Source organism: Oncorhynchus nerka, linkage group LG24, assembly GCF_034236695.1.
Source record: "Oncorhynchus nerka isolate Pitt River linkage group LG24, Oner_Uvic_2.0, whole genome shotgun sequence".
Classification (NCBI taxonomy): Eukaryota; Metazoa; Chordata; class Actinopteri; order Salmoniformes; family Salmonidae; genus Oncorhynchus; species Oncorhynchus nerka.
In genome coordinates, this window is record NC_088419.1 from 68476034 (window position 1) to 68503348 (window position 27315).

Sequence of the window (27315 nt, forward strand, 5' to 3'; positions counted from 1 at the left end):
TGATGAACTTGATGCACCATACCAATAAATATCGAGGATCTTATTCTGATGACATACTTTATACTTGGCTGCCATTTGACAAAACATTATCTGCTTTTAAATTGCCAATAATAATTATTATTATTATCTCGTCATGTAGGCTATAGAGCCCCACAGTGGGATGTCAAAATACCCATAAAACCTAGCGGTCAACAGGTAAATGGTTCCAATCGTTATTCCACCATTCATTTTTCCCCATAGGGAATTTTAGAAATACTTAAAATAAGGACTGTTTTGTATAGGCTTACCCCTGCGTGACGTTCTGATAATCATGTAAATCTCTCTCGGGCAAAGTTACTTTTATCAATATATTCAGCCCTATTTACTCTCTGATTTGAAATGGTAATTAGCATCAAAGTAAACATGCAAAACTATAAATCCCTGCAAGGTGTTGCACATCATCCCTAGCTGACACCTTCGCTCACTGGTATTGTGTACATTTAAAACTTGCACAAGACAGTTCACAGAATTGGCCATTTTAAGAAATGTAGCTAATTTATGAATTACTACATTTAGCTGACATTAGATAGTTAACCCATAGATTCTTACCTTTGCCTCGATTTGGCACTCTTGTCCAGATCATCATGGCATTTGTAGTTCTCTATGATAGCCACATTAGCAGCTAATAGAGGAAAATATATTGATAAATCACCTTGTCCTAGCGAGATTTACATGGCTATCAAAACATCACGCCACTGTAAATTTACACAAAACACAGCACTTATTTTTAGTGAACCATTTCCATGTTTGACCGCTAGGTGTAATAGGTATTATAACGGTCCTGATGTTGTCAAGGCGAGTGCGCTCTTGGAGCAGCGTTGGATGCAGTCTTTTGTTCTTAAACACTACATTGCCCATCATACAACGGATACGTGCGTCTTCTGAGATCTGCCTGTGTAAACGTTTTTGTTAAATGTAACATAATACACGCAGAATGTGTCCCAAATATATTTTATGCACCAATAAATACATTAAATTGAATAAGAAAATGTTTGAGATTAACCCAGCATTTAGAATGTGAGGCACTGAGGCTCAGATCCTCACATTCTAAATGCTGGGTTGAAATCTCAAACATCAAAACTATCAAAACTATTTCCATTCTGAAAAGGCAGGGTCCTCATATAGTGATTGCCATCGAACTGTGAGCTGGTCATCTTAAATTACGTTTTGACGAACTGAACTAGCACTTATCGAGAGCTTGTCTCTTTACGGAGTCAAAATCAAGAGTTGAAGGCAGCGGGAGACCATGGACGTGGCCCGGATGTTACTGTGCCTGTTCTCGGTGCTGGTGTCTGAGAAGTTCCTGGTGGCTGCGTTCTCCCAGAGCCTGGTCAGCGACTTCACATTCACACTCCCCGCAGGGCGGAAGGAGTGCTTCTTCCAGACCATGAAGAAGGACGCGTCGCTGGAGATAGAATATCAGGTGCCAGGCGTTTAGTGTCTCCACAATATGATTGGTTTTACATGGGGAAAGGGTGAACACATAATTGTAAATGAGTACACTTGATATAACTCATGTGGGTAGCTTTGGAGACTCTGCTAGAACTACTCGCATGACTTCACAAGAAGTCCCATGTTATGTGCATATCCCATCATTGATTGTGGTTAGCGCTGTCGTATCCAGTGGTGGAAAAAGTACCCAATTATCAAACGAGTAAAAGTAAAGATACCTTAATAGAAAATGATTCAAGTGAAATTCACCCAGTAAAATCCTACTTGAATAAAAGTCTAGAACTATTTTGTTTTAAATATACTTAAGTATCAAAAGTAAATGTAATTGCTCAAATATACTTATTATAAAATATACTTAAAATATACTTATCGTATTAAAAGTATAAATAATAAAACATTCCTTATATTAAGCAGACCAGACGGCACCATTTTAATAATTATTATATATATATATTTTTTAATTTGCGGATAGCCAAGGGCAAGCTCCAACACTGACATAATTTACAAACGAAGCACGTATTTAGTGAGTCCGACAGATCAGAGGCTGTAGGGATGACCACTTCCCTTGATAAGTTTGTGAATTAGACAATTTTCCTGCCCTGTTAAGCATTCGAAATGTAACAAGTACTTTTGGATGTCAGGGAAAATGTATGGAGTAAAAAGTACATAATTGTCTTCAGGAATGTAGTAATGTTAAAGTAAAATACAAATAGTGAAGTACATATACCCCAAAAACTACTTAAGAAGTACTTTCAAGTATTTTTACTTAAGTACTTTACACCACTGGTCGTATCTGAATCCAGAACCTAGGAACTACTTGTGGAATAGGTTGAGTAAATTAAATGTATTGTAAATATATTAAACACTTACTATAGGCCTATATGATTTTGAAATGATGCCATCATACTAGTTTAGAAACTTGTTTTTTCCCAGAACTGGCTATAAGTTCCTTTCTAATAATGACATTCCATCCTAGGCTGTGGTTCCTCTTACTCCTATTTCATTGGCCTAGCACTAGATTGTGCTCTGCTGATGTGTTTAAAATGTTTCCAATTTAGTTGTGGCCCTGAATCACAAATCTCAACACAGAAGTCTGGTAAAACCTCTATTTTCTATGAAATATTTTAACATTTCTGACATAACGGATTGTCATACCATCACAGTAGGATAGTCTAGCTGTAGCATGCTACCACCATAGACAAGCTATTTCTGTGGCATGCTGTAGCCCACCACTCTGCCATCGGAGTGTGAACAAAACTGACAATGTCCTTAGTTTGTGGAGACACTAATTTCTAAGTACTTCATGGTATCTGCTCAATGTCTGTGTTTGGAAATCCTCAAATAACTAGACATTAAAGTTAGGAAACCCTGTCATTCTTTGCTCCTGGGTAACAGAGGAGGCAGAGATCTGTGGAAATAGTAAACCAGTATTGCAACTGTAGAGAAACCGACACCAGGGACTGGCCTGTTCACTTAGTCTTGAATGGACTCAGTCCAACCATATTTCACTACTGAAAATAGGCCGTGTTCTTGGACTGGACATTGTGAAGCACCTCTGCTTGTTTTTCAGCACCAGCTCTCCTCAACCTCTCTCTCTTTCTGAGTGCGAATTACACTGTGACATTCGGGGTGGTCTCTTGGGTGAATTTTTTTAAAGGGGATAATAATGATAATAAAGATGTCATTTAATGGTAAAAATTGATTACCTTTTAATGTGGCATGCACACAGCCAGTCATGGTTTTCATCTGATCAACAAAACTAAGGAGATGATTGTGGACTTCAGGAAACAGCAGAGGGAACACCCCCCTATCCACATTGATGGAACAGTAGTGGAGAGGGTAGTAAGTTTTAAGTTCCTCGGCGTACACATCACAGACAAACTGAATTGGTCCACCCACACAGACAGCATCGCGAAGAAGGCACAGCAGCGCCTCTTCAACCTCAGGAGGCTGAAGAAATTCGGCTTGTCACCAAAAGCACTCACAAACTTCTACAGATGCACAATCGAGAGCATCCTGTCGGGCTGCATCACCGCCTGGTACGGCAACTGCTCCGCCCACAACCGTAAGGCTCTCCAGAGGGTAGTGAGGTCTGCACAACGCATCACCGGGGGCAAACTACCTGCCCTCCAGGACACCTACACCACCCGATGTCACAGGAAGGCCATAAAGATCATCAAGGACAACAACCACCCGAGCCACTGCCTGTTCACCCTGCTATCATCCAGAGGGCGAGGTCAGTACAGGTGCATCAAAGCTGGGACCGAGAGACTGAAAAACAGCTTCTATCTCAAGGCCATCAGACTGTTAAACAGCCACCACTAACATTGAGTGGCTGCTGCCAACACACTGACTCAACTCCAGCCACTTTAATAATTTAAACAATGCTACCTAATATAATGTTTACATACCCTACATTATTCATCTCATATGTATATGTATATACTGCACTCTATATCATATACTGCATCTTTATGTAATACATGTATCACTAGCCACTTTAAACTATGCCACTTTGTTTACATACTCATCTCATATGTATATACTGCACTCAATAACATCTACTGTATCTTGCCTATGCCGCTCTGTACTATCACTCACTCATATATCTTTATGTACATATTCTTATCCCCTTACACTTGTGTCTATAAGGTAGTAGTTTTGGAATTGTTAGCTAGATTACTTGTTGGTTATTACTGCATTGTCGGAACTAGAAGCACAAGCATTTCGCTACACTCGCATTAACATCTGCTAACCATGTGTATGTGACAAATAAAATTAGATTTGATTGTCAAACAAATCACTTAAAGTAGGCTACCTGTGCATGTTCGTCCACAAAATAATTCTAGCATCACAACAGTACACTGCATGTACACTTGTGCCATTTGATGAATGGAAATGGACATCTGTTACAAAACACCAATAAGTGTACGTAATGACATTCAGTGATTTGTCATTGATTAGGCCTGCATTGATTGGGCCTGCATTGATTAGGCCTCCATTGATTGGGCCTGCATTGATTGGGCCTGCATTGATTGATGTGTCTTGCTGACAAATTAACATTATTTGTTGCCTGAAAAGTCGGGACACCTGAATTGGGGCTGAAACTGTCCTGTGAAATAACAGGATGGTCACCGTAACACACACAGTCAATTTACTAGACTAGTCTACAATGTGTTTTACCATGAACTTCAAATAGGTCTACCGGTAGCCAGTGACGCAGTGGTAAAAAAGATAGGTGGGTAAACTCTAATTGCCGGTTGTGGTGAAAAAAGTAACGCGCCCTATACTTTCAATGCGTTTACCCTCCACCAGGCCAATACCACTGGCAGTAACCTACCCTCTCAGTCGAGGCAATTTTACACACATGAATACACACAGAACAGGTAGCCTATTTTCAATATAATAGGCCTACATGAGATTAATCAAAACATGTTTACACCCTAGTTCATGAGTTGTCCATAATTCATTAATTGAATGCTTGGAGTGTTCACAGAGTTCATGTGTCATAAAACACTACCATTCTTTCCTTACATGAAGGACATTTGTGACAGTGTTATTTGCCATTATTAAGCATTTAACCATTTAGTTAGAACTTTAACCTGTATGAATCTTGGAGATCTCAGAAAGTGCACTAAGTGTAACTATGCCTACATAACATTTCATTATCTTTCGCCGTGAAAACAGTTCTCATGGGCACACAAATCCAAAATAAAGTAGGCCTATGCAAATACAAAATCTAATGGTTGTGACCGAAAAAGCCAACTATAGGCCTGCTGTCATTAAAATATACTGAGTGTACGATTTCCATGACAGACTGACCAGGTGAAAGCTTATTGGTGTCGCCTGTTCAATCAGTGTAGATGAAGGGGAGGAGACAGGTTAAAGAAAGATTATTTTAGCCTTGAGACAATTGAGACATGGATTATGTATGTGTGTCTTTTAGATGGTGAATTGGCAAGACAAAATGTAAGTGATTTTGAACGGGGTATGGTAGTAGGTGCCAGGCGCAACGGTTTAAGTGTGTCACAAACTGCAACCCTGCTGGGTTTTTCACGCTCAAGTTTCCCGTGTGTCTCAAGAATGGTCCACCACCCAAAGGACATCCAGCCAACTTGACACAAATGTGGGAAGCATTGGAGTCCATATGGGCCAGCATCCCTGTGGAATGCTTTTCGACAACTTTTAGAGTCCATTCCCTAATGAATTGAGGGTGTTCTGAGGGCAAAAGTGGGTGCAACTCAATATTAGGAGCTGTCCCCAATGTTTTGTACACTGTGTATACTTGTTGGATGGATTGGAAGCATATTGGTGTCTGTGTAGGCTAGTTGTAGTGATATTGTCTACCATCAGCTGAAAACAAATATTGATAGAAAACAATCAAGCTAAATAAATGGTCTACTTCTTCTGGCCAGAGACGCACAGAGAAGACCAATACCCGCACGCACCTGGAAAAACAAAACAGTGAGCACAGCTTACTGACAAAAGCAAACGGTAATAAATTAACGGATGAATCTAATGCATTGGAATAAAGGCTATTTATATAAAGGACACATGGCAAACAAATGGTGAAAATTAGGATGTACAAAGGAAAATCAATGCTTTTAAAAGAGCTCAGCTTAGGCCGAAATTCAGCACTACTGAGTGGACAGCGCCGCTGTCTAACTAGCTATAGAATTCTACAGTGCCATTCGTGGACAGGAAGACAGTTTGTGTAATCATATAGAAATAAATGGTTTGAGGCCTCATGAGTGGCGCAGTGGTCTAAGGCATTGCAGTGCTTGAGGCGTCACTACAGACCCGGGTTCGATCCCAGGCTGTGTCATAGCCCGACCATGACTGGGAGACCCATAAGGCGGCGCACAATTGGACCAGCGTCGTCCAGGCGAGGGGAGGGTTTGGCCGGCTGGGGCTTCCTTGTTCCATCGTGATCTAGCAACTCCTTGTGGTGGGCTGGGCGCCTGCAAGCTGACAATGGTCGCCAACTGGACCGTGTGCGGCTGGCTTCTGGGTTAAGTGAGCAGTGTGTCAAGAAGCAGTGCAGCTTGGCAGGGTCGTATTTCGGAGGATGCATGGCTCTCGACCTTCGCCTCTTTTGGGTCCGTAGGGGAGTTGCAACAATGGGACAAGACTGTAACTACTAATTGGATATCACCAAAAGGGGGTAAAAGTCATCTTATTTCTTTTTTTTTTTTTTTTCACTTTTACCCCCTTTTGGTGATATCCAATTAGTAGTTACAGTCTTGTCCCATCGTTGCAACTCCCCTACGGATTACATTGGTGTGTTCCTTTCATTTGGGAGCTTTTATTTTCATAATTACCACTGCATGGTTAAATTAGCATAATTTAGAGAGCCCCATAAAAGTTGGACTTTTCTTGCATTTAGGGGAGCTAATGTCTCATTCAGGGAAGCCGACAAAAGCATACGTTGGAAATGGAATGATTCATTAACAATATCAGTAACAACATCAATTATAAATCATCAAGAATTCGTTTGCCATGGTATACTGTCGATTTAGGGCCACATAGCACTGCATTTTGCTCTGTGCTTGTTTCCCAATGTATTTTTTTATTTAACTTTTTATTTGACGAGGCAAGCCAATAGGTGATGTAGTTTTGTTTTGACTCTGTGTGTCTCTCTCTCGCTCTCCTTTTATCATTCTGTCTCATCTGTCTCTCACCCATCCCACTTGTCTGTGTGTGTCCTCAGGTGTTGGACGGAGCAGGTCTGGATGTCGACTTCTCCCTGTCATCTCCTACTGGACACGTTCTGTACAGCGAACACCGCAAATCAGACGGAGTATACACGTAAGACACACACACAGCACGCAAGTGTGAAATACACACTCACATGGAGTTGGGCTCGCTCTCTCTCACTCTCTCTCCCGGTGTGTTTCCATTAGTGTAGAGACGGAGGATGGAGACTACATGTTTTGTTTTGACAACTCGTTTTCTGCTGTGTCAGAAAAGATCATCTTCTTCGAGCTTCTCTTGGACAACATGGAACAGGAAGGGGAGGAGCCAGAGGACTGGAAGGAGTACGTCCATGGGACCGACATGTTGGACATGAAGCTGGAGGACATCATGGTGAGGGGGTGTGCTTATATTACATCTAGGCTACATGCTGATTCTTCACCCTTCTCCTGAAGTGTGTACTTAAACTTTTTCACATGGATTTTACAATGGTGGAAACCCTCCAACCAATGCTTACACCAATCCTATGCTTTGAAATCCATGACACGGAGTGTGCAAGTGCGTAACTTCTAGAAAAGGATGGAGTTGTAGTCCTAGCTAGGACTGGAAGCATGCTTTGCTTTTACACACACTATAGATGTATGGCATCATGGAGGGTGCGTTTTATTCACGCAGCATCTGTATTACATCATGCGAGGGGGTGGGACTTCGCACATAACATTTCACAGAATTCACACATGTTCTTTTAAGATCTTGGAAAGTGATACTTGATAGTCAAAAAGGAAACCCTGTGGGTATCCATTGGAAAAAAATCCATGTGTTAGTCAGATTAGGGCAATTCCACAGTAACAGAATTAGACAGACTCACATTTTTTACTTAAAATATATGTCAAACAAAAACCATTGATTTCAAAGTTTAACAGAGTTTAACAAACCATACAACTCTATGCACAATGACTACTTTTAGGAATTTACACTGAACATTTTACAAAAACACATTAACTGGAAGAGCTGTGCAGATGCAAAGTTTGGTTACATAATTTGTGTATAATCTACCTCAGTTTTTTGTGTCCACGTTTTCCAAAAGCTCCCAATTAAGATTGAACGATGTCTGCAAAAATAATGGAGTGTCAACTATGACATGACACATTGACTTTGAAAAAATATGAACTACAGTAAGTGAAGTGGATTTACACCCGGTAACGGAATTTCACCATCGGTCCCTGATCTGTACTACACAGACATGCATAATTATGGATATATATAAATACTTTTTTTGGGGGGGGGCATGCCTATTTTACATGTTATTTTGACATTAATACATGTCACATATACGTTTGCAAATAATAAAAAAAAAATATATATATATAGTAAGTTAATAAAGCTGCATACAAACATGGTCTCTTTTTTTGTTTCCTTGAGTGATGCAGCTCCAAAATGCAGGTGTTTCAGCCTAGCTCAATGCTTTCTGTGGTGGTGGGGCGAGCCAGCAGAAAATAGGAGCATTGCGCCGTGATTGGCTCAGTGTTCTGTCACTCATGGGGACACGACGTCATTGCTCAATTAACTTTTTCGCTGTCAGACAAGGCTCCGCTGAAAGCCAGGTGTAGCAGTGGTAAAGTGTTGGGACTGCTGTTGGGACATCTTTATGTAGACCCTAACAGTTTGTGGGCACCGTTTGTCACCGGTATAGTGCAATGAATGTATTGTTTAGTGTTGTGTAGTGGCTTTGCTGGCATGCATCCCACTTGATTTTGTTGTTGCCCCGTCAAGATTTACAAGCTAAAATCGCCACTGCTTGGAGGTGACGCACTGTCCCGACGAGTGACAGGACACTGAGCTAATCATGGTGCAACTAGAGGACATACACTTTGTATATTCCACTGGCTGCCCCACCACCACAGGGAGCACTGGGCTAGGCTAAAACACCTGTATTTTGGAGCTGCCTTACTCAAGACAGCAAAAAAGAGACCATGTTTGTATGCAGCTTTATTAAATCAATTATGTTTTTTGTTGTTGTTTTGTGACACATATTAATGCCAAAATAGCTAAAAAATGTGTGGCTCAAAACAGGTGGGGCTCTGCCTGAATGAGGGGTCGCCACTGGTCCTTTTACATGGAAATTACCATTAGTAATGGTAGAGTGGTTTGTGTGACCAGCAGGGCAGAAGAATCTGGGTCTTGTCTGAAGCCTGTTGACATCGGTGTCTGTCCTGTCTTTCTGGGCCAGTGTTGCACAGTATACTGAAATATTGTACTTTCTCAGTACTAGAACCCAAACAACGGTTCAGTACTACAATGTTTGTTACTTTGGGTACTTCTGACAAACGTTTATCATGTCGTCTACTGATTGAGAGAGGATCATGTCGCAACCAATGTCAGAGAGAGTAATAGGATACGGCATGTGTCAAAATTGATTGATTGCTGACAGGTGTCAAAAATGATTGATTGCTGACCTTATGACCTGATGACGTGTACTGAATATGTGCCCCCGCCCCGCCCCCCCCTGTTCGTGTGGTCATGTGTTAGAGGGTGTTTGAACTTTTGGGGCCCATGCCCCCCTCCACCCCCCAGTTTTATCTCCCTTATGGTTGTTATCTATGAAGCAGGAATGTCTGGGGCTATAGATAGCGCTGGGGCCTCAGCATTATAAATGTCCAGAACAAGCCATTTTTAAGACCTGAATATGTGTGTGTGTGTGGGTGTGTGTGGGTGTGTGTGAGAAACAAGGAATGTGTGTGGGTGTGTGTGTGTGTTAGAAACAAGGTCCCTTGGGCATTGTGTCCATTTCAGGCTTTAAACAACAATTAAACAGCCATCTAAATAATGTTTCTCAGCCTAGTTTCCTATTGAGTTCTCTTTATATGTACAGGCACAGAGCTTCCAGATGGCTCCAGCCTAAGGATTTTCAGTGCATGTACACACGGGGAGATTAGAACCCCAAAGAAAAGATCCTAAAGGTACTTTCAGATTCAGGTTTATCATGACAGCCACTTTATGAAAGGCATTTACTTATGGCTAAACAGCTTCTACACAGTTTATTAATTAATGCTGTGGGATGAAATTAGGTGTTTCTAGGAGGTCTTAAACAGATCTACAGTGAAACAAACATGTACACTTTACACACATATTTATTGACTTTTAAAAAGACCACAGTAACATGACAGAATTTGTGCAAAGGCAACGAAATCTGCTAGGGGATATTAAATGTACAACAGTAGTATTCTGTAACAAGCAATACGTGTTAAACATGAGGCACATGCAATCATGACCGCCTCTTTATGAAAGGCCTTTAATTAGGTGTTTCTAGGAGGGCTTAAACAAATATACAGTGAAACAAACATGGACAATTTACACACATTTTTATTGACTTTTAAAAAGACCACAGTAACATGACAGAATTTGTGCAAAGGCAACGAAATCTGCTAGGGGATATTAAATGTACAACAGTAGTATTCTGTAACAAGCAATACGTGTTAAACATAAGGGACATGCAATCATGACAGCTGCTTTATGAAAGGCCTTTACTTATGGCTAAACAGCTTCTACACAGCTTATTAATTAATGCTGTGGGATGAAATTAGGTGTTTCTAGGAGGTCTTAAACAGATCTACAGTGAAACAAACATGTACACTCTACACACATATTTATTGACTTTTAAAAAGACCACAGTAACATGACAGAATTTGTGCAAATGCGACGAAATCGGCTAGTAGATATTAAATGTACAACAGTAGTATTCGGTAACAAGCAATACGTGTTAAACATGAGGCACAGGCAATCATGACAGCCTCTTTATGAAAGGCCTTTAACTATGGCTAAACAGTTTTCTACACATCTTATTCATTAATGATGTGGGCATACCCAGGATTTACAGGCAGGACGTTTGATCTACACAGGGAGGGAAAACTTACGGAGTTATGATGGAGCGGGCAAGCGTCTTTGAGTTGGTGAATTCGAAACGAATAATGGTCTTGTAGCTCCCTTCAGTAACCACGAGCACAACCGTTCCATGATTTTAACTGGCGGCTTTATTCTGTAGTTTCAGTGAGAATTATCCCCTTCAGTGAGAACTATAAAGTAAATTAAAAATACAGTTAAGCACACTCTTACAACATTATCTTAGGAGTGACTTATTAGCTTGGTATAACTCTGAAGTGCTTACATACATAACAGTTTAACCGGCGTTATAACGGGTTCAGATTAAACACATGAATAAAGGAAAAAATACCTCATTGGCTGCTTATTACAGAAGGGAGGAAATCAAACTTCACACTTATTATTCCTGGCATGAATTCACACTTCATCCTAACATACACTCTTCAACCTTTATGAACTACACCCGATGACATGAAAACTTAGCTAACGCAGCGCAGGATTGCCTTCCCTACAAAAGTGTGTTGCTACAATAAGGATCCCGTTACAACAGTATTAGCTACGTAGTTCCGCTTGTATTATCATTTTCCCCGCACAGCGGACACATAAACAATACAAACAAAAGACAACGACATAACCTGTAAGTCTAACTGTCAGTTACAGGTCGGGGCTAACAGGACCCTTTATCTGTAAGAAATAGTAAACATTTTGGAATTATAACATGTGTTAAAATGTAGGTACTAAATATTTGGAATTAAATCACTGGTTTTAAAAATGTATCTCACGCTTTAACGATAGGGGAAGAGGTCATTTCATATTTCGTTTTAGGGGGGTTATTAACTTTATGGAAAACAATATTCACACAAACAACACCGCTTAGAGCAGCTTGGAGATTATTAGCCATGTAAACGGGGAGCAAAAGAGCGGATTTAACCAACTCTGTACAAACCCCGACACGGGGTATGATAACTCTGACGCGTACGTCTAATGATTATTGTAGATGTTTACAACTGAGGGAGTTGACAGTAGGTCAATGAGATGTATAAAGGCAAATTGACATAACGGACCTCAAAGACCAACAGCCTACTTAATAATATAGAATGCAGGGGTGTGTAATGAACATGTAACCATTATAAAACTAAAACAAACAAAAAATGTCTCGAAACACACCCATAGTTAGGGACAGAACGTGGAGCATATACTTTAACACTGTTACCACAGCTTTAGCGCAAACCCACAGCCCCGAATATTTAGCTGCCAGGACAGATTAAAAAAGAGATGTGAATAAGGGAATCCCTCCTAATAGATATTTCTGAAGGCTACTGGACATAGGTGATTGGGAAGCGACTGTTAGACGTAGATTCTCAGAAGCAATTTATAGTCTTTCCTACAATGGTATGTTATAAAGTTTGTAATAATGTACAACTGTAGGTCTCCAATGTTTTTACATAAAAACACTAATGATGCATGTTTAAATAGTAGTACAATTTGGTAATTAATTCGAACATGTCTTTAAAAAGTTAGTACTATATATTTTGGGTCTTAAATCAATGGTTTTAAAACAGTATCTCACCCTTTAACGAAGGGAAAATGTCCTTTCCAGCCATCAACCACGTCTGTCACGAAGAAAAAAATACAGAAAATCCGGGTGCGTGCGTGCGTGAGTGTGCGGTACAACTGTAGGCCTCCAATGTTTTTACATAAAATACTAATGATTCTTGTTTAAATAGTAGTACAATTTGGTCATTAATTCTAACACATCTTTAAAACGTATGTACTAAATATTTTGGAATTAAATCACTGGTTTAAAAAATTTATCTCACCCTTTAACGATAGGAAAATGTCCTTTCCCGACATCACCCCGGTCTGTCACAAAGAAAAAAGACACGGAAAATCAGGGTGCGTGCATGAGTGTGCGTGTGACGGAGCAGCAGGAGTGTGTGTGTGTGTGTGTTTGTTTCAAAAACAAAGGGTGTGGGTGTGTGTTCAACAGGGGCCCAAGCATGTAGCCCCATTCTATCTGTAGAGAATCGTTTGAAACCAAGGTGTGCACTATCATGCATAAGGCATGTCGAGATATCAGCCGACCACCCGGGGGTTAAACATAGATATCTCTAATCTGCGGCCGGTGACCCCCCACCCCGGTTGCAGACAGAATGTCTCGACATCCCCTCCTGTTGTTTGAATTCATAGCCTGTGTTCTCTAAACCAAATATCCTGTATCGGAGGAACTGATGAAACAGACAGTATTAGGTCTTTTTGTATGAAAGGTCTACGAACGTTGGAACATCTACAACTATTGAAGATGCAAAAAGGGGTTTTCAGAAAAACATTTGGTTTGCAGATATGTATTATTATAAAAATAATATAACATTATTATCATAATCTAAAACACTTTAAAGGAGCTCTAATTCAAACATGCAAGGATATATATATATATATATAAACATGTATATAACATATATATATATATATATGATACGATTACCCACTTTAAAACTGTTGCTGCAAAATCACTTCTCAATGTGGGTACATTTCAAGCTTTCAACAACAATAAACCAACCAGCTCAATAATGTTTCTCAGACTTACACACTGTTGAGTTTTCCTAGTTAGTAAAGAAACAACCACTAAGTCAAAACACACACAAAAAAAGTTTTGGTTAATTGATAGGTGTTCAATTCTGGGGACTGAGAATCCAAAATACTTTGCACAACATATACATTAACCATGAAAACGGGAGTTACCCATGATATACACTATTGTGTTCTATGTTGGTAGGTCTAATAAACAGATATATTGTATACATTGATAATATTATTTTGTCAGAAATTCAAGCCGTTGATACAGTTGTGTACTCTATCGCCCGCCCTGCTGATCGTGCTCTATCTGAACTACATTATGCAAATTATTCTAATGATTGAAGTGTATCAAGCTATTAAGCTGACTTAAAAACATATTTATGATTTAGTTAATTCAGAAGCTGAATATAAAAAGTGTGGCTTCTTACATAGAAATGGGTCAGGCCTCTTGCTCAATAGCACAAAGCCGATCATTCACTCTATGTTCTTACTGGTTCTAGACTATGTTGAAATAATCTAAATGAATGCAGCGACCCCTTCATTAAAAACTATTGATGCATTTGACCGTAGAGGTAAATCAGCTCTTTGCTCCCCCCTTACATTGGTAATAATCTCCAAGCTGGTCTAAACGTTGATGTTTTGGTGTCTCTGGGTTCATCTCTAGACTGGTGAATGAGACCTGTTACAACTTTCTTACAAAATCTTTAAAGGTAGTTTGTGAAACCATTCAGTCATGGATGTATGTAAAACATATTTAACACGTATTGCAGGTTACAGAAGCCTCCTGTTGTACTATGAATCCCCACTCATCCCTGTTATATCTTGATGTGTTGGCTCTTTATGTACGTACATGTTTATAATCCACATACATTTACATTTACATTTAAGTCATTTAGCAGACGCTCTTATCCAGAGCGACTTACAAATTGGTGCTTTCACCTTATGACATCCAGTGGAACAGCCACTTTACAATAGTGCATCTAGGTCTTTTAGGGGGGAGAAGGATTACTTTATCCTATCCTAGGTATTCCTTAAAGAGGTGGGGTTTCAGGTGTCTCCGGAAGGTGGTGATTGACTCCGCTGTCCTGGCGTCGTGAGGGAGTTTGTTCCACCATTGGGGGGCCAGAGCAGCGAACAGTTTTGACTGGGCTGAGCGGGAACTGTACTTCCTCAGTGGTAGGGAGGCGAGCAGGCCAGAGGTGGATGAACGCAGTGCCCTTGTTTGGGTGTAGGGCCTGATCAGAGCCTGGAGGTACTGAGGTGCCGTTCCCCTCACAGCTCCGTAGGCAAGCACCATGGTCTTGTAGCGGATGCGAGCTTCAACTGGAAGCCAGTGGAGAGAGCGGAGGAGCGGGGTGACGTGAGAGAACTTGGGAAGGTTGAACACCAGACGGGCTGCGGCGTTCTGGATGAGTTGTAGGGGTTTAATGGCACAGGCAGGGAGCCCAGCCAACAGCGAGTTGCAGTAATCCAGACGGGAGATGACAAGTGCCTGGATTAGGACCTGCGCCGCTTCCTGTGTGAGGCAGGGTCGTACTCTGCGGATGTTGTAGAGCATGAACCTACAGGAACGGGCCACCGCCTTGATGTTATTTGAGAACGACAGGGTGTTGTCCAGGATCACGCCAAGGTTCTTAGCGCTCTGGGACGAGGACACAATGGAGTTGTCAACCGTGATGGCGAGATCATGGAACGGGCAGTCCTTCCCCGGGAGGAAGAGCAGCTCCGTCTTGCCGAGGTTCAGCTTGAGGTGATGATCCGTCATCCACATAGTGGGAATATTGTTTTACATAAAGTTAATAACCCCCCTAAAACGAAATATGAAATGACCTCTTCCCCTATCGTTAAAGCGTGAGATACATTTTTAAAACCAGTGATTTAATTCCAAATATTTAGTACCTACATTTTAACACATGTTATAATTCCAAAATGTTTACTATTTCTTACAGATAAAGGGTCCTGTTAGCCCCGACCTGTAACTGACAGTTAGACTTACAGGTTATGTCGTTGTCTTTTGTTTGTATTGTTTATGTGTCCGCTGTGCGGGGAAAATGATAATACAAGCGGAACTACGTAGCTAATACTGTTGTAACGGGGATCCTTATTGTAGCAACACACTTTTGTAGGGAAGGCAATCCTGCGCTGCGTTAGCTAAGTTTTCATGTCATCGGGTGTAGTTCATAAAGGTTGAAGAGTGTATGTTAGGATGAAGTGTGAATTCATGCCAGGAATAATAAGTGTGAAGTTTGATTTCCTCCCTTCTGTAATAAGCAGCCAATGAGGTATTTTTTCCTTTATTCATGTGTTTAATCTGAACCCGTTATAACGCCGGTTAAACTGTTATGTATGTAAGCACTTCAGAGTTATACCAAGCTAATAAGTCACTCCTAAGATAATGTTGTAAGAGTGTGCTTAACTGTATTTTTAATTTACTTTATAGTTCTCACTGAAGGGGATAATTCTCACTGAAACTACAGAATAAAGCCGCCAGTTAAAATCATGGAACGGTTGTGCTCGTGGTTACTGAAGGGAGCTACAAGACCATTATTCGTTTCGAATTCACCAACTCAAAGACGCTTGCCCGCTCCATCATAACTCCGTAAGTTTTCCCTCCCTGTGTAGATCAAACGTCCTGCCTGTAAATCCTGGGTATGCCCACATCATTAATGAATAAGATGTGTAGAAAACTGTTTAGCCATAGTTAAAGGCCTTTCATAAAGAGGCTGTCATGATTGCCTGTGCCTCATGTTATTAACACGTATTGCTTGTTACCGAATACTACTGTTGTACATTTAATATCTACTAGCCGATTTCGTCGCATTTGCACAAATTCTGTCATGTTACTGTGGTCTTTTTAAAAGTCAATAAATATGTGTGTAGAGTGTACATGTTTGTTTCACTGTAGATCTGTTTAAGACCTCCTAGAAACACCTAATTTCATCCCACAGCATTAATTAATAAGCTGTGTAGAAGCTGTTTAGCCATAAGTAAAGGCCTTTCATAAAGCAGCTGTCATGATTGCATGTCCCTTATGTTTAACACGTATTGCTTGTTACAGAATACTACTGTTGTACATTTAATATCCCCTAGCAGATTTCGTTGCCTTTGCACAAATTCTGTCATGTTACTGTGGTCTTTTAAAAGTCAATAAAAATGTGTGTAAATTGTCCATGTTTGTTTCACTGTATATTTGTTTAAGCCCTCCTAGAAACACCTAATTAAAGGCCTTTCATAAAGAGGCGGTCATGATTGCATGTGCCTCATGTTTAACACGTATTGCTTGTTACAGAATACTACTGTTGTACATTTAATATCCCCTAGCAGATTTCGTTGCCTTTGCACAAATTCTGTCATGTTACTGTGGTCTTTTTAAAAGTCAATAAATATGTGTGTAAAGTGTACATGTTTGTTTCACTGTAGATCTGTTTAAGACCTCCTAGAAACACCTAATTTCATCCCACAGCATTAATTAATAAACTGTGTAGAAGCTGTTTAGCCATAAGTAAATGCCTTTCATAAAGTGGCTGTCATGATAAACCTGAATCTGAAAGTACCTTTAGGATCTTTTCTTTGGGGTTCTAATCTCCCCGTGTGTACATGCACTGAAAATCCTTAGGCTGGAGCCATCTGGAAGCTCTGTGCCTGTACATATAAAGAGAACTCAATAGGAAACTAGGCTGAGAAACATTATTTAGATGGCTGTTTAATTGTTGTTTAAAGCCTGAAATGGACACAATGCCCAAGGGACCTTGTTTCTAACACACACACACACCCACACACATTCCTTGTTTCTCACACACACCCACACACACCCACACACACACACATATTCAGGTCTTAAAAATGGCTTGTTCTGGACATTTATAATGCTGAGGCCCCAGCGCTATCTATAGCCCCAGACATTCCTGCTTCATAGATAACAACCATAAGGGAGATAAAACTGGGGGGTGGAGGGGGGCATGGGCCCCAAAAGTTCAAACACCCTCTAACACATGACCACACGAACAGGGGGGGGCGGGGCGGGGGCACATATTCAGTACACGTCATAAGGTCAGCAATCAATCATTTTTGACACCTGTCAGCAATCAATCAATTTTGACACATGCTGTATCCTATTACTCTCTAATGTCCCCTTTCAGCGCGAGAGCACCGTGCCTATGGCTGTTGCGGTGACCGTATTGCTGCCACACCAGCAGTCATGAGTCATGACCGTTGAGCCACGGTAATCTCTTTTTATGCACTCTGGACATGTGTTGGTGGTACACAACTTGCTAACGACCATTCGGTCGCTAATGGCCTGGTACTCAGGGCTGTAATGTCCGTTTAACCACTGAGTGTAAAACACGGGCTTCGTGGATGTTGTTTCAAAGCCAAACACAATGAAATGGGCAGTGCTTTCTAAGGAGATGATTCTTTCAAAACACCCATCAGCATATTAGAGTTTATGTATATGCATAGGATTAGGCCTATATATGAAGCCAAGCCAGAAGCATTATGGTTGTGCTGTTATACAATATTATGCATGGCAGAAAAACATTAAAAAACAATACAAAATATTTAATATGTCTTTAGTGATTGGCCAAACCTATACTCCAAAATGTGTCACATTTTTCCCAAATGAAGCACTGGGTATCTGCAAGGAACAGGGTTGGAGAGCCCACGGCATACAGAGTTTGGGCGGAATATCACATGTAGCGCAGCGATCATACTCCTCAAACAGTGCTTAACCGGTGGAGTGAAAAAAGTGTTCTTTATTTATTTCTCAGCTGCTCAAATTAAGTACATGCTCCGCTATAAAACCGGAGTAGCCTACCCAGCATCATTTAAAAACGAACCGGCTGGAAAGCGCGCGGCAGCTTTTCGAGTGCATACAGATGACTTATTTTTCCCCTGCGCCCGTTCCTGCCTTTTTGATAATGGGGCATTCTAAATCGAAAATAATTTTACGTATTAATAAAGACAAGATTAAATTGAGAATAGTTTGATGGGTGAAAATATGGTCACTTGATGAGAGAACAGCTGTGTCGCCTCAGGCAAGGAACACAGCGCAAGCTTTTTCTGCGACTTTCCCAAATAATCAATAGTCTATAGTCGCATCATGCAGCCCATATATGTTTTGATTTTTAAGACATTCTGAGATTTGTATCATTAACCAACTAAAGTTGCCAAATAACTAAATATAGCGTACAGGAACTGTTTCAAATGAGCACTTATACGCTCAACATATTCACTTCATATGCGCAATCGCTCCGGAATGGGAAAAATATAATTTATATTTTATTCAGCTAAGTTCAGTTATATTCTTATTACTATAAAATCATATAATATAAAATAATGGCACTTGACTTATGCATATCTTGTCAGCTAAATGAACAAGCCTATGGCATGGAGCATAGCCAGATAACATTTTCTTCTGAAATACATTGTCATCATATTTCATCATATTTCTTTAGACCTGACTTACATAAATAATGGATTTGATGTGATGGTGTATATTAAGTTGAATGTAGATGTTCTGAAGGCTCTCATCAGCAGCTTGTATTAGTGGAGGCCTGGAGATGCTAAACTTGTTTATGTTAATTATTGTTAAATCATCATGAGACCAGCAGTATTTTGCACGGCACTAACCGGATGACAAAATGTCATGACTGCCACAGCCCTAACCGTGCCTGCTCCACTTACCCATTGCTAGCTGAGGAACCACTGTACTCACTGGGAGAATGGGCTACATCACTACTTATGCTGCACAGAAGTTTTAATGCAAAACGGCATGTAGAGATGTTGAAACTGTTAATAACTGTTATCAAAACAATGTTCATTACAGGCTAGAACATTTTACAATGCAAGATCCCGGTAGCTTCCAGTTTTGTAGGCTAACTTTCCTTGCTAGCTTACAGCTCAAGCTAACATCAATTCACTACCCTAGTTCCTTTTTTTTGTGATAATATGTGACCATAATGCAAAATATTGTTTTGCCGATTGTCACCAAAAACGTTATTCATTCACTTCATCTCCCCGCCTCACGTCTCTCCCAGTCAAGATGGTGATTTAAAATACATTTTCGAAACAATAATACAACACGGGGAACACAAGTATACATAAATAATATACAAAGGACAGTTGGAATAGAGGGTACAATAACACATAACACAAGGACCTTAAGGGATATACATACACTTATAATTTTACAGCTTTTTTGTTGGTAGAGTATTGCATTGTGTTAAAATATTGTTCAATTTCCTTTTGTAAGGTAAGAAAAAGGTCCCACTGTAGCCATTTGATTTACACTGAACAAAAATATAAACACAACATGTAAAGTGTTGGTCCCATGCTTCATAAGCTGAAATAAAAGATCCCAGACATTTTCCATACTCGCAAATTTGTTTAGCATTTCCCCTTTGCCAAGATAATCCATCCACCTGATCGGTGTGGCATATCAAGAAGCTGATTAAAGAGCATGATCATACACAGGTGCACCTTGTGCTAGGAACAATAAAAGTCCACTCAAATGTGAAGTTTTGTCACACAACACAATGCAACAGATGTCTCAAGTTTTGAGGGAGTGTGCAATTGGCATGCTGACTCCAGGATTGTCCACTAGAGCTGTTACCAGAGAATTGAATGTTCATTTCTCTACCATAAGCCGCCTCCAACATCATTTTAAAGAATTTGGAGGTATGCCCAACCGGCCTCACAACCGCAGACCATGTGTAACCACACCAGCCCAGGATCTCCACATCTGGCTTCTTCAACTGCGGGATCGTCTGTGGGTTTGCACAAGCAAATAATTTCTGCGCAAACTGTCAGAAACCGTGTCAGGTAAGCTCATCTGTGTGCTCATTGTCCTCACCAGGGTCTTGACCTGACTAGTTCAGCGTCGTAACTAACTTAAGTGTGCAAATGCTTACCTTGGGTGGCCACTGGCAGAAGTGTTCTCTTCAAGGAACCAAATGCATGCTTTTCAACCGATCGCTGCCTGCACCCGCTTGCCCGACTAGCATCACCACACTGGATGGTTCCGACCTTGAATATGTGGACACCTATAAGTACCTAGGTGTCTGGCTAGACTGCAAACTCTCCTTCCAGACCCATATCAAACATCTCCAATCGAAAATCAAATCAAGAGTCGGCTTTCTATTCCACAACAAAGCCTCCTTCAGTCACGCTGCCAAGCTTACCCTAGTAAAACTGACTATCCTACCGATCCTCGACTTCGGCGATGTCATCTACAAAATTGCTTCCAACACTCTTCTCAGCAAACTGGATGCAGTTTATCACAGTGCCATCCGTTTTGTCACTAAAGCACCTTATACTACCCACCACTGCGACTTGTATGCTCTAGTCGGCTGGCCCTCGCTACATATTCGTCGCCAGACCCACTGGCTCCAGGTCATCTACAAGGCCATGCTAGGCAAAGCTCCACCTTATCTCAGCTCACTGGTCACGATGGCAACACCCATCCGTAGCACGCGCTCCAGCAGGTGTATCTCATTGATCATCCCTAAAGCCAACACCTCATTCGGCCGCCTTTCGTTCCAGTACTCTGCTGCCTGTGATTGGAACGAATTGCAAAAATCGCTGAAGTTGGAGACTTTTATCTCCCTCACCAACTTCAAACATCAGCTATCTGTGCAGCTAACCGATCGCTACAGCTGTACATAATCTATTGGTAAATAGCCCACCCATTTTCACCTACCTCATCCCCACAGTTTTTATTTATTTACTTTTCTGCTCTTTTGCACACCAATATCTCTACCTGTACATGATGATCTGATCATTTATCACTCCAGTGTTAATCTGCAATATTGTAATTATTCGCCTACCTCATGCCTTTTGCACACATTGTATATAGACTCCCCTTTTTTCTCTACTGTGTTATTGACTTGTTAATTGTTTACTCCATGTGTAACTCTGTGTTGTCTGTTCACACTGCTATGCTTTATCTTGGCCAGGTCGCAGTTGCAAACGAGAACCTGTTCTCAACTAGCCTACCTGGTTAAATAAAGGTGAAATAAAAAATAAATAAATAAAAAAGGATGAATCCCGGTTTCAACTGCAGATGGCAGACATTGTGTATGGCATCATGTGGGTGAGCAGTTTGCTGATGTCAACATTGTGAACAGAGTGACCCATGGTGGTGGTGGGGTTATTGTATGGGCAGGCAAGCTAAGGACAACGAACACAATTGCATTTTATTGATGGTAATTTGAATGCACAGAGATACCGGCCTATTGTCGCGCCATTAATCCATCGTCATCACCTCAACGTTTCAGCATGATAATGCACGGCCCCATGTCACAAGGATCTGTACACAATTCCTGGAAGCTGAAAATGTCCCAGTTCTTCCATGGCCTGCATACTCACCAGATATGTCACCCATTGACCATGTTTGGGATGCTCTGGATTGACGTGTACGATAGCGGGTTCCAGTTCCCACGTATATCCAGCCACTTCGCGCAGCCATTAAAGTAGTGGGACCACATTCCACAGGTCACAATCAATAGCCTGATCAACTCTATGTGAAGGAAATGTGTTGTGCTGCATGAAGCAAATGGTGGTCACACCAGATCTGACTGGTTTTCTGATCCATACCTCTACATTATTTTAATGTTATTTTTATCTGTGGTCAGCAGATGCATAACTGTATTCCCAGTCATGTGTAATCCACAGATTAGGGCCTAATTCATTTATTTCAATTGACTGATTTCCTTATATGAACTGTAACTCAGTCAAATCTTTGAAATTATTGCATGTTGTGTTTTATATTTTTGTTCAGTGTAGCATCTGCTGGGTTTTTGAATAACAGGGTTAAGATTTATGAAGCGTCTCGACTTCTGATCCTTAGTAATGGTTATTCCTAAAATGTAAATTCTTATTTCACTGGAATACCTATGAATTCACCTGTATTGTGTATACAGTGGGGCAAAAAGTATTTAGTCAGCCACCAATTGTGCAAGTTCTCCCACTTAAAAAGATGAGAGGCCTGTAATTTTCATCATAGGTACACTTCAAATATGACAGACAAAATTAGAAAAAAATCCAGAAAATCACATTGTAGGATTTTTTATGAATTTATTTGCAAATTATGGTGGAAAATAAGTGTTTGGTCAATAACAAAAGTTTATCTCAATACTTTGTTATATACCTTTTGTTGGCAATGACAGAGGTCAAACGTTTTCTGTAAGTCTTCACAAGGTTTTCACACACTGTTGCTGGTATTTTGTCCCATTCCTCCATGCAGATCTCCTCTAGAGCAGTGATGTTTTGGGGCTGTTGCTGGGCTACACGGACTTTCAACTCCCTCCAAAGATTTTCTATGGGGTTGAGATCTGGAGACTGGCTAGGCCACTCCAGGACCTTGAAATGCTTCTTATGAAGCCACTCCTTCGTTGCCTGGGCGGTGTGTTTGGGATCATTGTCATGCTGAAAGACCCAGCCACGTTTCATCTTCAATGCCCTTGCTGATGGAAGGAGGTTTTCACTCAACATCTCACGATACATGGCCCCATTCATTCTTTCCTTTACACGAATCAGTCGTCCTGGTCCCTTTGCAGAAAAACAGCCCCAAAGCATGATGTTTCCACCCCCATGCTTCACAGTAGGTATGGTGTTCTTTGGATGCAACTCAGCATTCTGTTTTTACCAAAAAGTTCTATTTTGGTTTCATCTGACATTCTCCCAATCTTCTTCTGGATCATCCAAATGCTCTCTAGCAAACTTCAGACGGGCCTGGACATGTACTGGCTTAAGCAGGGGGACACGTCTGGCACTGCAGGATTTGAGTCCCTGGCGGCGTAGTGTGTTACTGATGGTAGGCTTTGTTACTTTGGTCCCAGCTCTCTGCAGGTCATTAACTAAGTCCCCCCGTGTGGTTCTGGGATTTTTGCTCACCGTTCTTGTGATCATTTTTTTTGTGATCATCAAATCCTACAATGTGATTTTCTGAATTTTTCTTTCTTCTCATTTTGTCTGTCATAGTTGAAGTGTACCTATGATGAAAATTACAGGCCTCTCATCTTTTTAAGTGGGAGAACTAGGCTACATCTTGATTAACCCCGTTTATTAATAGACCATACAAATAAATGATTACCATTATGATGTTATGTAGTTGATTGATTGTCTAATTGATTCATTAATGTATAGATTTTTTTATTTAAAATGTATAATGTAATGATATTGAACTCAGAAGATCCAAGTGCCATTCTGTGACATTGGCTAATAGGCCTTCTTCTTTTCCCTTGGTATTGTTTTGATATAATCTTGGTATCGAGAATTGTGATGGTATCGAGTATCGTGATACTAAACCTGGTATTGGTGTCAAAGTTCTGGTATCGTGACAACACTACTCTGAGGTAGAGATGCCTGGAATTACTACACGTCATCTTAGAGTACACAACCACAAAGGTGGTGTCACTTTGACCCAGCTCACACACGCTGCCAACACAACAGCAGAAGGTCAGAGAGACTGAGCACCACAGCCATCAATGTCACAACAACACACACGTACCTGAGAGCAGAATGGTTTGATCTTTCTTCCAGACCCCCCCACCCCCCAAAGTGGTGTCACTTTGACCCAGCTCACACACGCTGCCAACACAACAGCAGAAGGTCAGAGAGACTGAGCACCACAGCCATCAATGTCACAACAACACACACGTACCTGAGAGCAGAATGGTTTGATCTTTCTTCCAGACCCCCCCACCCCCCAAAGTGGTGTCACTTTGACCCAGCTCACACACGCTGCCAACACAACAGCAGAAGGTCAGAGAGACTGAGCACCACAGCCATCAATGTCACAACAACACACACGTACCTGAGAGCAGAATGGTTTGATCTTTCTTCCAGACCCCCCCCCCCCCAGTATCAGTACACAGACACAGTCAGAGGCAGGAAGTGTAAAGTACAGCTGTGGCCCCTTGAGAGGACTCACTGACTTGTCAGCCTTGTTTACATGCCCCCACCACTTCTCCACCCTGTCCTGTTGCTTTGGTCCCTTAGGACCTCTCTAGGTAACATCTATAATCTGCTTGGTCCTGAAGTCCAGTCTACTTTCTCTACTCAGTATATTGCTTAATACTAGTTCCAGGATGGTTCTATGACTATTACAATAACCCAAACTACTATCTCTCTCTGCTCTCCAGGACACCATTAACAGTGTTAAAGCCCGGCTGGGGAAGAGCCTTCAAATACAGACTGTGCTCAAAGCGTTCGAGGCTCGCGATCGCAACCTCCAGGAGTCCAACTACGACCGGGTCAACATGTGGTCCATGACCAACATGCTGGTGATGATGCTGGTGACGGGAGTGCAGGTCTACCTCATCCGTGCCCTGTTTGAGGACAAGAGACACGCGCGCACGTAACACCCCGCCCACTGGGAAGGGCCAGGGAGAGACGGACAGCTCTGTCTACACCTGCCAGCCAATAGCGAGCAGGACTGTTGGTGAAGATGAGATTGTAACTCATCAGATTTTTATGTACAACACTCACACACTCATACGTTACATCACACATCCGTACAGACACAAATGCCATACCTGTCCAGTCTCTTCCTCTGCTCTGTTCTCCTCTGTCTAGCTGCTGTTGGTCAGAGGGTCTGTGGTATCTGCTCTATCTATCTAATAATCAGTGGCGGGTGAAACACCAGCCAGACCTTCAGTTATTGGTGTTTAAAAGCGAGCGTAAATGAACAAGTATTTCTAATTTAATATGTTAATGTGACCTCTAAACTTTTTCTTCCAGACACTGAGGTGTGTGACTGTCCTGTCTCTGTGTCACGTCTTTCGAGGTCTTCCAGTATGTGACCTGTGAGTCATGTTGCGAAACACTTTATTGTAGAGTAGGTTATTGATACGGCCTTTCACCCTCTCACTCTCTTTCAAAAACACACTCATTCTCACACACACACAATCTCTTACTCACACACACTCAAACCCACACACTTCTTCATTGAAACCGCTGCTGTCTGCCAGTTCCAGCGAATGGAGAAGTGGAGTAGGGGAAAGGGAATGGTTCCATATGTAACTCTCTAAATCACGGCTGTTCTCTTCTACTCCCTCCTTTTCATCCTCCTATAACTCTGTCCTGATGGTCTGTCAGACTTAGTGCTGACAGGAGAGTCGGGTTTCAGTCATACAGGCAGAAGCGAAATGGAACCTGCCCTGCCCCTTTCGCTTTCTTTTTCTCTTGTGACAGAAATAGAATGCTATCTAACACACAGCTGTGTCATCACAGCAATCACACGCTGCACCTGGGGGGTAAAAGAGGCAGGGAAGGTTGTGGGAAAAGGGTTGCGGGTGACTGAAGGAGGTGGGAGTGGTTGGGAAATCAACTAATTGACTGTTATTTGGCTTTATTTTATTGTTTTGTAGCTCTGTTATATACGCACTTGGACAAACATACAGATGTGATTGATGCACTGAGATATGTGCCAACATTTTGGAGCTGCTGACACATTTGTCTGATTTCTCTCTCTAACTGCTATGTCACAAAATAGTTTTTCTATAAATACGCAATGCGCTGCTGTGTTGATGAGTAACACCCCACCGCCATCTTGTGGCTGGACACCAAACTGCTCATGCAAAACAACGTGACTTTTTTTCACCTCTCGGACTGAAGGGTATACTACAAAGCATGCTCAATGAAATAGCCAGGTAACTTTGATAAATAATCAGATAGTTATTGGTTTTCTGGTTAATTTAAGAATGTTAAATGTATATATGCTTGAAATGGGCATATCTAAATGTCAGCTAGATAATTCATTGAACCTGCTTTGTAGTAAAGCCTTCTGGCTTTCAACCTATCCCTGCTTTGAGATATTAAATAAGCAATAATACAGTGCGGCAGTATCCACTCTTTCTCCACTTTTACAATGGGAGAGTAACTTACTATACAATAACAAAGTGATGTTCAAAGGGTCTTGCATTGTGCCATTATGAGCCCCCTCCGTCTCAGTTACAGCTTCTCTAAGCCAATTACAATGGGTTGTATATTGCCACTGTCTGTCTCTGCCCACCATTTTGTGTCAAAGTATTTTAGCTGATGCTCAGGCAAGCATCACCATGGGAGATTAATCAATAAAATGAATATTTTTATTTTATAGAATGTCATTGATGCTCTTCTCCAACCTTTTTTGTTCCTTTCTGCACAAGACAATGATGGCCTCTAATGAACAAAAAACTCAATGCTTTGAACCTACAGACAAGATGTTTAGGAGAAGGTGTCTATTTTACTAACCTTATGATGGAACGGGGAGAGTATATTTTAGCAATAAGGCCTGAGGGGTTGTGGTATATGGCCATTATACCACGGCTAAGGGATGTTCTTAAGCACGACGCAACACGGAGTGCCTGGATACAGCCTTTAGCCGTGGTATATTGGCCATTTACCACACATCCCCAAGGTGCCTTATTATAAATTGGTTACCAACGTAGTAATTAGACCAGTAAAAATTAAGGTTTTGTCATACCTGTGGTATATGGTCTGATGTACCATGGCTGTCAGCCAACAAGCATTCAGGGCTTGGACCACCCAGTTTATAATCTGAGATATACAGACTAATGTTCTGTATATGTAAATGTGTCAAATAAAAAAATTATACTTTTCTGAATGTGGTGTCCTGTTGTGTCCTTTGACTTCAAATGAGTGGTAGGAAATGAGAAGCCACTTCAGACTGCA

At 41.2% G+C, this 27315-nt stretch overlaps 1 protein-coding gene and 1 long non-coding RNA gene across 4 annotated transcripts; one reads left to right on the forward strand and one right to left on the reverse strand.

Annotated features, from left to right (window-relative positions):
- The first annotated feature begins 1094 nt into the window (after positions 1 to 1094).
- On the forward strand, positions 1095 to 27247 carry LOC115108497 (transmembrane emp24 domain-containing protein 5-like). 3 transcript variants are annotated; one of them, XM_029632897.2, is made up of 4 exons: positions 1095 to 1462; positions 7202 to 7299; positions 7395 to 7578; positions 24783 to 27247. In XM_029632897.2, the coding sequence occupies exons 1-4, from the start codon at positions 1286 to 1288 to the stop codon at positions 24999 to 25001; spliced, it is 678 nt and encodes a 225-aa protein (XP_029488757.1). In that variant the 5' UTR covers positions 1095 to 1285; the 3' UTR covers positions 25002 to 27247. The 3 variants fall into 3 exon arrangements, with proteins under 3 accessions (XP_029488757.1, XP_064865158.1, XP_064865159.1); XM_065009086.1 differs by lacking the exon at positions 1095 to 1462 and adding an exon at positions 1473 to 3727 and having other exon boundaries at positions 7462 to 7578; XM_065009087.1 differs by lacking the exons at positions 1095 to 1462; positions 24783 to 27247 and adding exons at positions 1473 to 3727; positions 16082 to 17042 and having other exon boundaries at positions 7462 to 7578.
- Positions 10299 to 12819, reverse strand: LOC135564334 (uncharacterized). Its single transcript, XR_010460939.1, has 2 exons — positions 12635 to 12819; positions 10299 to 11258 (listed from the first exon to the last, which is right to left on the reverse strand). It is a non-coding gene; the product is annotated as an uncharacterized LOC135564334 (long non-coding RNA).
- Positions 27248 to 27315: the final 68 nt, after the last annotated feature.

Bases quoted from the DNA above. Each gene is read 5' to 3' on its own strand.
- LOC115108497 (XM_065009086.1), top strand. From the start codon at position 3,211: ATGCACACAGCCAGTCATGGTTTTCATCTGATCAACAAAACTAAGGAG. The intron at 3,728-7,201 runs GTCAGTACAGGT...GTGTGTCCTCAG, and splicing joins GCTATCATCCAGAGGGCGAG to GTGTTGGACGGAGCAGGTCT. The intron at 7,579-24,782 runs GTGAGGGGGTGT...TCTGCTCTCCAG, and splicing joins TGAAGCTGGAGGACATCATG to GACACCATTAACAGTGTTAA.